Here is a 13,552-nt window from a genome sequence, read left to right as displayed (position 1 = left end):
TGAAGGAATAACAGACTTATGACGATGGTCAGTGCTATTTGAAACGTAACAAGGTGCTACTATTATGTTATTTTTAAGAATGGGGTTGTCATGATAAATCTTATGGAATAGGAAAATACGGAATATTTCTCTACGTTGTGACCGCAAGTGCAGCGATAAGCATGTTTTTACAGTGGTGACGCTGAAGTTGCGGTGATAATTTGAAAGAATCAAATGAGCCGCCCGGTTCTCGACGGATTCCAGTTAAAAATTACCGACTCTTGAACGATGTTCAGCTTTCTGGTTCTATTTGGTATAACCCTTTTTAATGTCTTTTGAGATGTACGGTCGCTTATGTCTGATATTCCCATTGCATAAGTTGTGTTGTTTTCCTTTGCTTGCTGATTTTAGCCAAACAATTACACTTGCTATGTCACTGATCGCAATGCCTTAATGTTATTACTGTCCAGCATGTTATGGTTCTTGATGGTATATCCATAAACGTATCGTTCTAGAAAAACTTCGCAACATTTTCATTGTCACGGGAATCAATGAGGAAATCAGTTAAGCCAAATTAAACGAAAACTTCAGCTTCCTATAGTGCTGCAGGCGCGGGTCTTGCCTTCAGCGTCTCCTTTCTCAACGTTTGGTTCACGCGCGAAAAAAAGAGCGTGAACCGGTACAATAACAATGGCATTTAATTTTAGAACAAGCAAACTCTGTTCACCTAAAATACTTATTGTTGCGGATTCCTACGTGCCGGTCTAACCGCCGTCCACTTCCACCAACAATCACAGAGTCTGCCTCGACGCAGTTACCAGTTTCCTTAGTTTCAATCAAGGGGCATTTAAAAAATACTCTATTTTCAACTGCAACTTCCTGAGCAATAAATGATGATGACAGTGAGTTTTTATGGCGCAATGGCATCTGCGCCCAAATAGCGGCGTGGCACAAGGTATTTTCGTTTACTCACGGTGGGGTCAAAGACCTATTTCCCAAGCTTTTCAACCTGAATAAACCGAGCACCAGGACAAGGGAATGTTGTACCCATTGTATCACTGGTGTGTAGGCGGTGGCACTGGGGATCGAACCCCACACCTCCCGCATGCGATGCGGATGCTCAAACCACTAGGCTACCGCTGCTGTGGCCTGCTTCCGAAAAAAAAAAGGTCGACAATTGAATTCATTAGGGACAAAAATTTCATGCAGCTATTCTCAGTGGTGCCTTTAAGGGCAACAAAGCAGTATAGTTGGGTCTTAACACGTCATCAGCTTATCAGGCACCGCGCTTTTATTCTTTAGTAAGGGCAAAAATTTTCTGGGAGGCCTGGTGCATTACTGTGTTGCGTGGAGAGCTACACGGCTCTTCGCGCTTAAGTAAAGTATTTTTGATGTGATTTTATCTCTTGTTCCCTCACGCCAAGGTGGCTGCGATGCTCGAGTGTACTTGAGTACGGAAATGTCCCTCTGACAATTGTAACTGACTTCATGGTAGCAGAAGAAATGAAAGCGTAAGCACGCAGCCATCTTCAGTTACTTTCCCTTAATTCCTGCAATTATAATCTACGGCCAGGTGTCTGCAACCATGCAGCGTCAGCGAATGGAGAGGGCAGCGAGGTCCTGCCGATGCTCTCCCCTCACCGTGTAAGTCGGCCGATGATGACGGCTCGGATTGGTCCGCCATGTCCGATTTTTCGTCGTCTGTGCTCCCGTCGGAGGAGGCCACGTCGACGGGCCCGTTCTTGGTTAGTTGCATGGCGTCCGCTCGTGCCCTGGAAGCCCAGACGCCCATCCGGCGGCGACGACCAGGACACACATCAGCGCTCCGACGTCGTGGCCCCCCGCATGCTCCCGACTATGGTCCTGCACGTCGGTTCACAATGGTCCTGCACGTCGGTTCACAGCGGGAGAGTCACAAATTAAGTTTAACGTGAAACGCTCGGCTCGCCACCGAGACAAGCGGTCCTTTCCAAGCGTACATAGCGAGCTTGTGGAGGTCGTCGGTCGCGCCACCGGGGAAATCTCTCCGAAAAAAAAAACGAACACCAAAGAACACGAAGCCCCGCTGGCCACGTGGAACACACGCTATATGAGAAATCGCTGCTTTGCAGTTGACCGGAAATTGCGATGTAAATTTCTCCATACGCGCTTCTGACGTCATCTCATGAGGCTTAGCGCCGGACTTTCGGGGACGGACTCGATCCAGAGTATGCGCAGCATGCCAGCAAACATTTACGAAGACACATTCTGCATTAGCTCGCATTCAAGCACTGCTGGAAGGTCTTGCGAATAGCTTGCGAGTAGCTGGTACTCAGCGGAATTTGTTATACCTTACTATCGTACTCCTACTGAGACTACACGGCCTATGCTTAGACGCGCTCATATTGAGAAGGCCATTTTGGAAGTGGTTTAATATTAGCTTCTCGAAGCATAAGCTATCTGACATGATGGTTGCCACTAAAATCGGTAAAAGAATAAGTTGGGAAAAATAGAGAAAAAATGATAGTAACGCATGGAATAATAATAATATTAATAATAATAATAATTGTTTTTATGGGGAAAGGAAATCGCGCAGCATCTGTCTCATATAGCGTTGGACACCTGAACCGCGCCGTAAGGGAAGGGATAAAGGAGGGAGTGAAAGAAGAAAGGAAGAAACAGGTGCCGTAGTGGAGGGCTCCAGAACAATTTCGCCCACCTGGGGATCTTTACGTGTGCTGTGCGATGTCAGTGCACGTTAAAGATCCCCAGGTGGTCGAAATTATTCCGGAGCCCTCCACTACGGCACCTCTCTCTTCCTTTCTTCTTTCACTCCCTCCTTTATCCCTTCCCTTACGGCGCGGTTCAGGTGTCCAACGATATATGAGACAGATACTGCGCCATTTCCTTTCCCCCTAAAACCAATTATATATATATATATCTTTAACGTGCACTGACATCGCACATCACACGGGCGCCTTAGGGTTTTTCCTCCATAAAAACGCAGCCGCCATGGTCGCGTTCGAACCCGGGAACTCCGGATAAGTAGCCGAGCGCCCTAACCACTGCGCCACTGCGGCGGGTGCATGGAACAAGCAAACTAAAAGTCGGAAGCACCAGAATAAAATTACTCAATTTATGTGGGTCAAAATTACAAAGCATTTTCATTTATTCTTCTATGCAAGCAAACCACGCATCCGTTTTCGGCTTGAGAAAGTCAAACGAGAAAATTGTTGTTAGATGCTGATCGACCTTTCTTCTACCGTGACCCCTTAAGACCCAGAGGTTGGAGTCTGTTGCGGACAAACTGAACAGAGGAAAACATAGACACCTCTGAAGCCGTGGTCTTGTAGATATTAGTTTGATTTGCTAGCCGTTGATTTAGTTGCCAAATCGGTAAGCGAGCCGACAATCATATTAAAAAACAAAGCCAGTTTCAGCGGATGAAGGATGCTACTTCGTATTTAGGAGGATGGTTAGCTGCGAAAGTGCCATGTAACCCTTTATAGAACAAAAATGCGAAAAGTGTCTCGAAATAGAAAAATTGCTGGCGGTTTAGCATTGCTAAACACGAAAAAAATTACAGGATTGCATTAAGTCTGCTTATGAGCGGAAATGCCTTTCCCGGTCCTCTTTAGGCCCCTATATTTTTCTTTCTTGTTTTTGTTGTTTTTCGTTTATTTTATTCGTTCTTATTTTGTTTTTATTCTGCATTCTTTTTCTTATTTATTGTTTTGTATTTATTTCGTTTTTGTTTTTAATTTTATTTATTTTTATCTTTTTTCTTTTGCAATTTCGCGTTTTTATTTCATTACATATATGTTGCTTAATCTACTTTTACACCTTATTTTATTTACCATACATCATTATGATCTGGTCTCATACTTCATGACTGGCGTGTTGCTAAAGTGATACCCATTTTCAGATCAGGTAATCGTTCTTCTCCGCTTAATTATCGCTCTATCTCACTAACCAATACTTTCTGCAAACTTCTCCAACACGTCATTCTTAGTCAAATTTTTAAGTACCTGGAAAACAACACTCTTATTTTCAAATATCAGCACGGTTTTCGCAAGGGCTCCTCGACATTACTTGCCGGATTCGTTCATGATTTGCGTTCATCCATCGATGCTGGCGGTCAAACTGATGCCATTTTTCCCAATTTTTCGAAAGCATTTGATGCTGTTCTTCATAATAGGCTTATGCTCAAACTAACTCCGTTGAATATTCACCCCACCGTTGTTACATGGATTGCGGACTTCCTCAACGCTAGACTTCAGTTTACCTCCATTAACAACTGCAACTCCACTTATTCTAAAGTCGCTTCTGGGGTCCCACAGGAGGGCGTTCTTGGTCCCCTCCTCTTTTAAATATATATTAATGATTTACCTAACGTTGTGTCTTCTCGATTTAGGCTCTTTGTCGACAACTGCGTAAAATACCGTAATATTGTTTCTATCACTGACCAACAATGTTTGCAAACTAATCTGGATGCAGTAACCGCATGGTACACATTTTGGCTTATGCCACTTTATACTTCTAAAACTAAGCTTTTGTCTTTCACTCGCAGTTCTCGCATTCCCACAACTTACTACTAACTAACGATTCTGTCGAACTTACAACTACTTACAAGTACTTCGGAATTCACCTGCAATCAGACTTAACATGGCTTAACCACATTAATCTAAATTTAGAATCCGCCAACCGCTCACTCGGCCTAGTAAAGCATAACCTCAGACTGGTTCCCCCGCACATGAAAAAACTCGCGTTCATCACACTCATTCGTCCCAAGATTGAATATGCATCAGCCATCTGGGATCCTGATCAAGCCCATCTCATAGCTAACATTGAGTCATTGGAGAATCTTGCTGCAAGTTTTATTTTTCAGACTACTCACATACTATCAGCGTCACTGGCTTTAAAAATAGCGCTGAATTAAAAGACTTGTCGTACCGCCGTAAACTGTCATGACCAGCACTTTTCCATAAACTGTATCACCATCCATCGCTTCACCACGATTTTTGCCAATCACCATCAGCCCTCCTTCCGCGACTCGACCATCCGCACAAAGTTAAACGCATCGCGTGTCGTTCATCTGCATTTGCGAAGTCATTCATACCACGCACTATGATAGAGTGGAACAATTTACCAGCGCACATAGCCATTGAATCTAACGCCTCCACATTTCTTGCTCTCATCCGCAGCGACGTTGGCCTTTGAAATGTTTGAAACGTTCGTAATTTTTGATGGTTTGGTTTGGTTTATAGAGGTTTAACGTCCCAAAGCAACTCAGGCTATGAGAGACGCCGTAGTGAAGGGCTCCGGAAATTTCGACAACGTGGGTTTCTTTAACGTGCACTGACATCGCACAGTTCGTAATTTTTGAATTATTTTTTTTCAGTTGTACTTTTGCGATTACTTCTGTTCTTTTCGCGCCCAATACGTACACTGTAGTATTTTTAATTTCCGTTATACGCCATCGCTTTCTTTAAACCTATAATTTGTATTATATTGTGTTTATCACCTGCTTCTATGATTACTTTCTGGTGCTTATTTATTTTTCCATGTTATACGTACCCTGTTTATTGTTCCTTTGCTTGTTAATGACGTTCCTTGTACATGTTTCTACACTAACCCCCCCCCCCCCCCCCCCCATGCAACACCCTCGAAGGAGTGCCTTTAGGGGTATGCTGAATAAATAAATAAATATCCTATTATTGACAGTTTGAGCGGACAACCTCCGTCTACAGCATCCGTCCGTGCCACTCATGAGCCATGAAAGGCTTTATTGTTCGAAAGCACTGTCTTTTGCACATGGGCATCACCGCCACGTACCTCAAAGCTTGACAGGTGTCCACTTACCCTTGCAGCCAGTTATGCGTCTTTCCTTTCGTCAGAATTAACAGTCTAAACCTTCTGCTGGTTTTAAGAAAGGGAAGCGCGCAAAACTACCTCCTATTTATGCGGATGCCACCGCCTACTCACAACGTGATTGAGGTGTCCACTGCTGGCGTTCTTCCTCGGTTTCACTTTGCCGGGCTTCACACAGACCGACCCCTGAAACCCGCGGAGTGCAGCCAGAAGTGCTTACGCACTAAGCTCAGCTAAGCGTGGTTTAGCGAAAAATCGAAAAAAAGAAAAATCCCTTTTCCTTCAACTATTGCATTAATGGCGTTTCAGTTAAACAAGTGCCAAGGTATGAGTATCTTAGTATTGTAATAAACTCGCAACTCAAATGGAATGACCATATAGACCACACTAAATGCTCAGCTTTACGTGAACTTGGTTTTCATTGCCATAAACTTAGGGGCGCACCTAGCAACAGCAAGCTACTTGCCTAAAATACGCTTATAAGACCAAAACACGACTATGCCGCCATCGTTTGGGACCCCCCATGCAAAAAAAAAACGACATAAGAGAATTATAAAAAAAAATACAGAGACACAGAGTACGTTTTGTATTTAATAGGAACAACAGAAATGATTGCCCAGCTTCGTTAATGGCAGAAAATATTATTAAATATCTCCACGTCAGACGCAAGATAGCCCGCCTATCCTTCCTTCACCAACTAATTCATGAAAAACTAGGCATCTCTACAGCCCCCTATGTGCAGTTTTCAGAAACGCGTAGAAATCGTCGTCATCATAATCACATTTTAGCACCATACTTCGCGCATACTAATGCTTTTAAATTTTCTTTTTTTTTCGAGAACGATTGACGAATGGAACGCCCTGCCTCTACAAGTGATATCGGCTGCCGATCTTTACAAGGCACTTCGCGAGCTATTTTACATTATATATGTACTACATTAGACAATTTTATTGTTCTGTGTGTTTTACGATGCAGCTGCTCTTGTATCGAGTGAGTGTATTTTTCTGCCCTCCCTGCCTGGACACCAATGAGGGTCTGCAGTATTGTGGAAAGAAATAAATAAAAAGTTTGGCGGTCCCGCCTTTGACACAACGTGGCCTAAAGCTGTTGGCTCACGAGCAGCAAAGCAACACTTTGTTAAGTTAAGAAGCACGTTTTAAGGAGGTTAAGACGTACTTCAGCCGGGACAGATCAGTATCAAAGTCGCGCGGCAAGATCACGACATCGTTCAGGTAACAGAGGCACGACTTCCACTTCAGGCCGCGTAGAAGGATGTCCGTCACGAGCGAGCCGGAGCATTACAGAGCACGAGGGGCATGATGTTAAATTCAGGCAGGCCGTCGGGGGTTAACACATGGAGTTTTAGGGTGATCTTTCGCTGCCGGGACCTGCCAGCGTAAGTAGAGAGCAGAGAAGAGTTGCGTCCCTTGTAGGCAGTCCAGAGCTTCATCAGTTCGGGGAGAGGGTAAACATCTTTTCGTGATATTTTATTCAAACGGCGGCAATCAACGCAGAAACGGATAGAGTCATATTTTCCTTCAGGAGTGCCACGAGTGAGGCCCCTGGACTGTGAGATGCCTGATCATGCCGCTCTGGAGCATGGCGTCAACGTGTTCTTGAATAACTTGGCGCTCAGTGGCGGAGACAAGATATGGGCGCTGACGCAGAGGGGCATGACCAACATTGTCATTGTGATGGGCGACAGTCGACGTGCGGGTCAAAGCAGGTTGGCGCGAATCGAAGGCGGAACGAAATTGATAAAGCAGCGCGTGAAGTTGAGTGCGTTCCTGTGCAAAAAGAGAGGCGTCGATGGAGGGAAGGAAAACATCTGTAGGCGAAGCATCGAGTGCAGGAATCGGCGGGCTGAGGGCAGCTGCGTCGAGGGACGGCGAATTATCATTCTGATCACGATAAAGAATTAAATCGATGAGCTGGACGCTACCACGGCGCTCACCGCGACGCACAGCGGAAGAATATGCAAACAGATTCGTGCAAAACAACGCAGTAAAGCCAGCTGACAGGATGAGTACGGCGTAATGTGAGTACATGAGGCGCATAAAGAGGGGCGATGGCGTAAATGTACGTTGCCGTCCGGAGCAAGGTCCGAAGCGATGGACACAAGAGCAGAAGAGCATGCAGGCGGGTCAGTGTCTTCGGTAACGACGGCTTTGGTAGAACGGGCATCGGTCGACGAGGAACCGCTGAGCGCAAAAAACTCTAGTTGAGCACGAGCACAATCGATGACTGCGTTATGGCGCGACAGGAAGTCCCAGCCAAAGATGAAGTCTTGAGAACAGGTTGGCAAAATGGCGAATTCAATTATGCCGAAAATGCCCTAAATAAGGACACGAGCCGTGCACGTCGCTAACGGCGCAATAGTCTTCGCGCTTGCGGTGCGTAGCGAGAAACCAGAAAGTGGGGTCGTCACTTTGCGCAAGGAAAGACAAAAGCTTGCATCCATGCCAGAAACAGCAGCGCTGATGTCGACAAGTGCTGAAACAAACACCCTCTACAGACACTGCGATCAGATTTGCGGAGGATAAACGAGGCCTTTGACATTTCGCTGGTGGCGCAGTTCTCCCCTCGGGAACTGCGGCATCTACGGATCTTGCGAAAGTTCCGAGCGTCGTATTATGGGAGAGAGGGAGCGGCGACGCGGAGGTAAGCGCCGGGTGCAGAAGACGGTATGATCCGGTGAAAGAGGGCGACTCTGTGGCGGCTCGGCTGACGTTTAGTACTCACTTGGAGGAGGCTAGTAACCGCGGCAGCTCGGAATACTGGCACACGACGACGTCAAAGCCGGGCCACGTGACCAGGCAATCCGCAAGAGTAACAGACAGGCCGACTGTCACCAGCACCTCAGGGGTTGCCGAATTGTCGAAGCGGTCGGCAAAAAGGCGTCAGACCGGAGACACAGACGCTGGAGGCGGAGCGCAGGTTGGGCGGTAGTTAGATGACCTGGGCATCTGAAACAGCACCATCTGAAATGAGTCATCCTCGATGCCTTTCAGAATATGCTTGATCTAGTCAACCTCGGCCATCTCGGCGTTGAGGCGCGAGCACAGGTTGACCGCATCTTCAGTGTAGCCTGTGAAGGTCTCAACCAATTCCTGGGAACGCTTGCTTAAGCAGTGTTCGGTGCGTAGCTTTCGAAAAGCAGGACGTCCGAACACTTCGGTGAGGTTCGCCTTGAATGTGGTCCACGTGGAGAAGTCTGCTTCGTGGTTTCGAAACCACAGGCTGGCAATGCCGGTCAAATAAACGATAGCGTTGTTCAACTTGGTAGCATCGTCCCACATGTCACATCTGCTCACCAGCTCGTATGATGTGAGCCAGACTTCAGCATCATGATTGTCAGTCCCGCTGTCTGTACACGGAGGGCTGCTGAGCCCACCTGCACGGCTTGGTGGTTGGCGTCTTCGGACATACCGGGGATCGGTAGCGTGCTGCTGTGGAGTTCCAGTGCGGTGAAAGTATGGGAAGCCTAACCTCCACCGAATGTAACGGGTGCTAAGATCAGCGCTTAATAGGCGGAGAAACTGCGGCGGCGAAGCGCAGTCCCTGGTCTGTCAGGGTCAGCATGTTCTCACTCTGAGCGCTATGTTGTTAGCCTTTCAAAAGATGGCACATGCCCACACTGGGGGATCGGCCAAGAGTCGGAAGGCAGAGGTGCTTACCTGTACATAATAAAGGCAAAAGAAAAGCACGCGGAAGAGCAACACCGGTGGATTCTACCTCAAGTATGATGCATGCATGGACTGAAAAGGGATAAGGCAGTTCGGCAAAGCTAATGCCCTACTTCTTCACAGTATTTAGTTTCAGTTCCATCGCACTCTACTTGAATCACACGAACTTTATTTTTTATGGCTACACTACTGCATGGGCTGGACGTGATAGTTTAAAATCAGTTTAGCTCCCCTTGTACTCCCTGTGGAGCAGAAGACCTGACAAGGCAAAGAGCTTAGCTCCCTAATGCTTCTGAACAGAAAGGATTTATGTTTGTTGTCTTAGCCGCTTTAACTGCAGCCTTCGCGCTTAATGTGGTCAGCAGTTCCAACCAACCTAGCCGTTCACCTTGCTGATTCTGCAAGACTAGAATGCAGCGATGAACATCGTGCTCTAAAAGAGTGCACTGAATTAAGCAGTTCGCTACACTGCCGCCTTGATGTCGGGCATGTTTTATGCGTTATGGCAATGACTGCAGTATTGAGATCACTCTCTTTGTCGGCGGCATTTCGTAACACACTGAGATGCGTGTGTGGTTAATTAGACGCAGTCAGCCGTATACTGCGTTAACATCCAGTGGTATAATCGCTTTGGGACATGATTATTGCGAATGCCTTGAAACTTTCGCCTTATGCCCAGAGCTGAGCTCGCAAAAAATGAGGCAAGATTTCTCAGCTTTAAAACGGTCATGGAAAAAACCCAGAATCAAATAAAACCGCACCACTTCCGGGATAATACTCTGAAAGCCGTTCGCTCCTCTGGTTGTTTATAGAAAGGAACTGCCTCTGGAGTGGATTATTTTAATACTTCCGCGTCTGTTGCGGACGATAATAATTGCAATGTTACACAACTTATGAAAGCAAACATTTGAAAATATTCGAAAAGGCGCTCTACTGCCCACTGCATACCATTTTCAAATACTAGCGGGAACGCCTATACAGCCGCAGCCAGTTTTCAAGGTCCTTCATGACCCCCCCCCCCCTACACCCCCCCCCCCCCCCTTGAAAAAAAAATCAGTGGCCTGTACAATAAAATTTTACCGAGCACAGGTGTGTTCTAAGAATGAGATTGCACCACCCACGCTATCACGCCGGTTTTTTCGCCCAGCTAGCTTACACACATTCAACAAAAGGTGTGTTTAAAAATAAAATGCGTCAAATCCCATTATTTTGAGTTCCGTAACGTGTCAATAATGCGGTGATAATGTCCACTGACCTGCACTTAGTACCCATTTCACCGACTAATTTGGCACGAAACTGGCTGTCCGCATTGCACGACCCAACACTACGAGTTATTCTCAAAATTACTCCTAACGAAAGGGGTCCTTTTAGATATCAGACAGCAGCTATTGGCAAACGCTCCTCGGTGCCTTCCTGAGTGGAATAACTGGAGAGCAAAGGTGACTTACCCGCGTTTAAGCCGGCGTCTCCGGGCATATAAAAAAAAGCAACACGCGCACCCGAGTCGGGGACCATGTGTTTGGGGCGTGGACTCCAGTCACGTGGTTCCAAACTGTTCCCAACGTAGCTGTCACGTGACCAAGCCCTTCCGCGAGGTCTATTTTTGAAAACGAGCCGAGTCTCGGGTTTGCGAGAGGCGGCGAGGCGCGGGCGAACCAGGCTGCGTTCCTGGCGGCCGCACCGCCGACTCGGCAAGTCGCGTCGAAAAGGGGAAGTCAGCGAGGAAGCGCAGAGTATTTCTAGACTCCGGCCAGAGTCCGTCCTCGACCCCATTCCGGGTCGCGACGAACCCTTCGCAAGCGCTGCCATTGTACTATGCGGCTGAGGGACACAATGAGTGGGCCTTTGCGTCAGCCGCAGATGAGGCCGTCAGGGGGTGGACAGCTTGAAGGGCTTACTGCGTTTAGTGCAGGAGCACATAGCAAAAGAGAAGTTATCAAGCAATTCGTTTTTTAATCATTTCCACGTCTTTTGCTCAGATACGACCAGAATTGTGTTACTGATTTCGCTTTATCGTGGCCCTGGAACAACTGTATTTGCCATGTATAATTGCCATTTGTATTTGTCAGCTGTATTTGCATAACTCTTATGCCCCTGCTGCTTGGGTCGCAAGGCCTGCAGTATTGAATAAATTGATAATAAATAAAAATGTTCCCAACTGAGGTCACGCGCTGAAGCTAGGGGGCAACAGGCGATAGGAATGGATTTGTTTACAGAGCATTCGGCTCATGAATGGCTCTCGCTGAGAAGAGGCAGTGCATGTCTACTGCCTCTCTTGTAGGTTGTACGTTGGCATTTTTCTGGGTGCGCCCTCTTTGGCAACGCGGTATTTTGACTTAGAAGTGCATAGGCTAACGTCGATAGTAGTAATGGAAGAATACATGACGTCTTCACTTTTGAGTGAGGTGATATTCGTGGAACTGTAGACGAAAAGGTGACTTCCGTCATGCGCGAGCACTTTCAAAAGTGACAGCAGCGGCGCTTGAGTGCTGATCAAATAATGCACTACTTCAAGAATGATCACGTGGCACTAAATACGCGCACTTGATGAGCAGCGAACTTATATATTTAAACCAAATATACCAGGCATAATTCAGTCATAGTAGTTGGTTTTCTTGATGACACATTGCGTTTCCTACGAGGCATTGCATACAAAGTAGGCATCTGGGCCTGCCACGTAAACGCTTTTTCAAGGCAATGTGTCTTCCACCCACGTGGTTCACGTCGAAGAATAGAACGACAAAAACCGAAACCCGAGTCCCCCATCGCGGATCTTTGAAAATCTTATTTGGCCTTGCGATATAAACTACTGCACAGCCGCCAGTATTATTTCCTCCGGCGCACAGAGGACGGTCGCCGTTCACTCAGCGGAAGCGGAGGTCTGTCTACGTATTCTTCGGCACGCTCAACAACGTCCTCCGGCGCGAGGGCTTCGGGGTAGCTACGTCTGCTGCGGTCCGCTGAGTCGGCCCGGTTGTTCGGCATAGCGGCCAGGACCCAGGAGCTAGTTGTTCGGGAAGCGTTTCTGGCTGCCGCCGCCGCCGGTGTCGCAACGGCCGCCGCCGGTAGTGGCTGTCTCCTCCCCGCGGCGTCTAGTTCCGCCGAGACCCGGCGCGCTTCGAGCAGCGCCCCGGTGATGAAGAGGAAGCAGAACAGCGTCATGCCGATGGCGCCGCGCCGGTTGAACGATGGCACCATCCCTTCTAAGTCTTCTGAGAGGAGGAAGAACGTCCACTCGCCGAGCATGGCTTCCAGTCCTGCACTTCTTCTTCCTCCTGTCGGTGCTTGCATTCGCCCACAGCTCGGCCATGGCCAATGGTGTGTCCTGGGTTTCAGATTCGTTCTACTTGGATTGGATTCGGCCTTGTCTATGGCATCTGTACTGTGTATTGTCATGTGATCGTTCCATATAAAACCCCATCCCGCCATTAATAAAATGTCATTCGTCATGTTTTGCTGAGTCTCGACTCACTTGTTGCGGCCGTCCAGGCCGACACCACCTTCTGGCTCCCCGTCGGGGAATCGAACCCCGGTAATGGCGGGGTGGGTTTTTATATGGAACGATCACTTGACAATCTAATGTGCAGACAAGGCCGAATCCAATCCAAGTAGAACGAAACTGAAACTGAAACCCAGGACACAACAGCCAAGGATGCAGAAGAGGGTGAATAGAAACGGTGTCAGCATTTAGGTATGAAACTCCGCACAATCGCCCAGCGAGTGCTGTACGAATGAATGAAACAGCTGAGAACGGTCAAGAAAGGAGAAGAAAGGACGACAGACAGAGGAAAAGAACTGCACTTGAGTTTTGAGGTAATTTAACTTTTTAACATTTATTCATGCCAATTTCAACTTATCAATCGGCCAGAAAATATTACTGCTACTTACGAAACCGTATACACATAATCAGCACTCATCCTACAATCAGCTTCAACCTGCTTCAACCAGCTTCTCATAAACAGTGCGAAAGAAGCAGTAGCTAAACTGAGCTGATAACTTAAATACTTCATTTTTGTTACCGCCCTACGCATGGACAA

General features: G+C 47.2%; 2 protein-coding genes across 4 annotated transcripts in view; one reads left to right on the top strand and one right to left on the bottom strand.

Moving 5' to 3' along the window:
- MnM (myomesin and myosin binding protein) overlaps nucleotides 1–11,102 on the bottom strand; it is a 56,599-nt gene extending 45,497 nt beyond the window's left edge. Inside the window, exons 1-2 of one of the 3 annotated variants that reach the window (XM_077659190.1) lie at nucleotides 10,964–11,102; nucleotides 1,621–1,842 (exon numbers count right to left, since the gene is read on the bottom strand). In XM_077659190.1, the coding sequence (XP_077515316.1) occupies nucleotides 1,621–1,771 (151 nt within the window). In that variant the 5' untranslated portion in view covers nucleotides 1,772–1,842; nucleotides 10,964–11,102. Of the gene's footprint in view, nucleotides 1–1,620; nucleotides 1,866–10,770; nucleotides 10,787–10,963 lie in introns of those variants that run through there. The other 2 variants (XM_077659191.1, XM_077659192.1) reach the window with 2 other exon arrangements.
- The window catches only part of LOC144125626 (uncharacterized), a 210,576-nt gene that overhangs the window by 136,101 nt on the left and 60,923 nt on the right, over nucleotides 1–13,552 (top strand). The window lies entirely within an intron of this gene.

Source organism: Amblyomma americanum, chromosome 3 (genome assembly GCF_052857255.1).
Source record: "Amblyomma americanum isolate KBUSLIRL-KWMA chromosome 3, ASM5285725v1, whole genome shotgun sequence".
In the NCBI taxonomy this organism is placed as follows: Eukaryota; Metazoa; Arthropoda; class Arachnida; order Ixodida; family Ixodidae; genus Amblyomma; species Amblyomma americanum.
The sequence above is the reverse complement of the archived record's forward strand: the minus strand, read 5'-3'. Positions and strand labels throughout refer to the sequence as shown.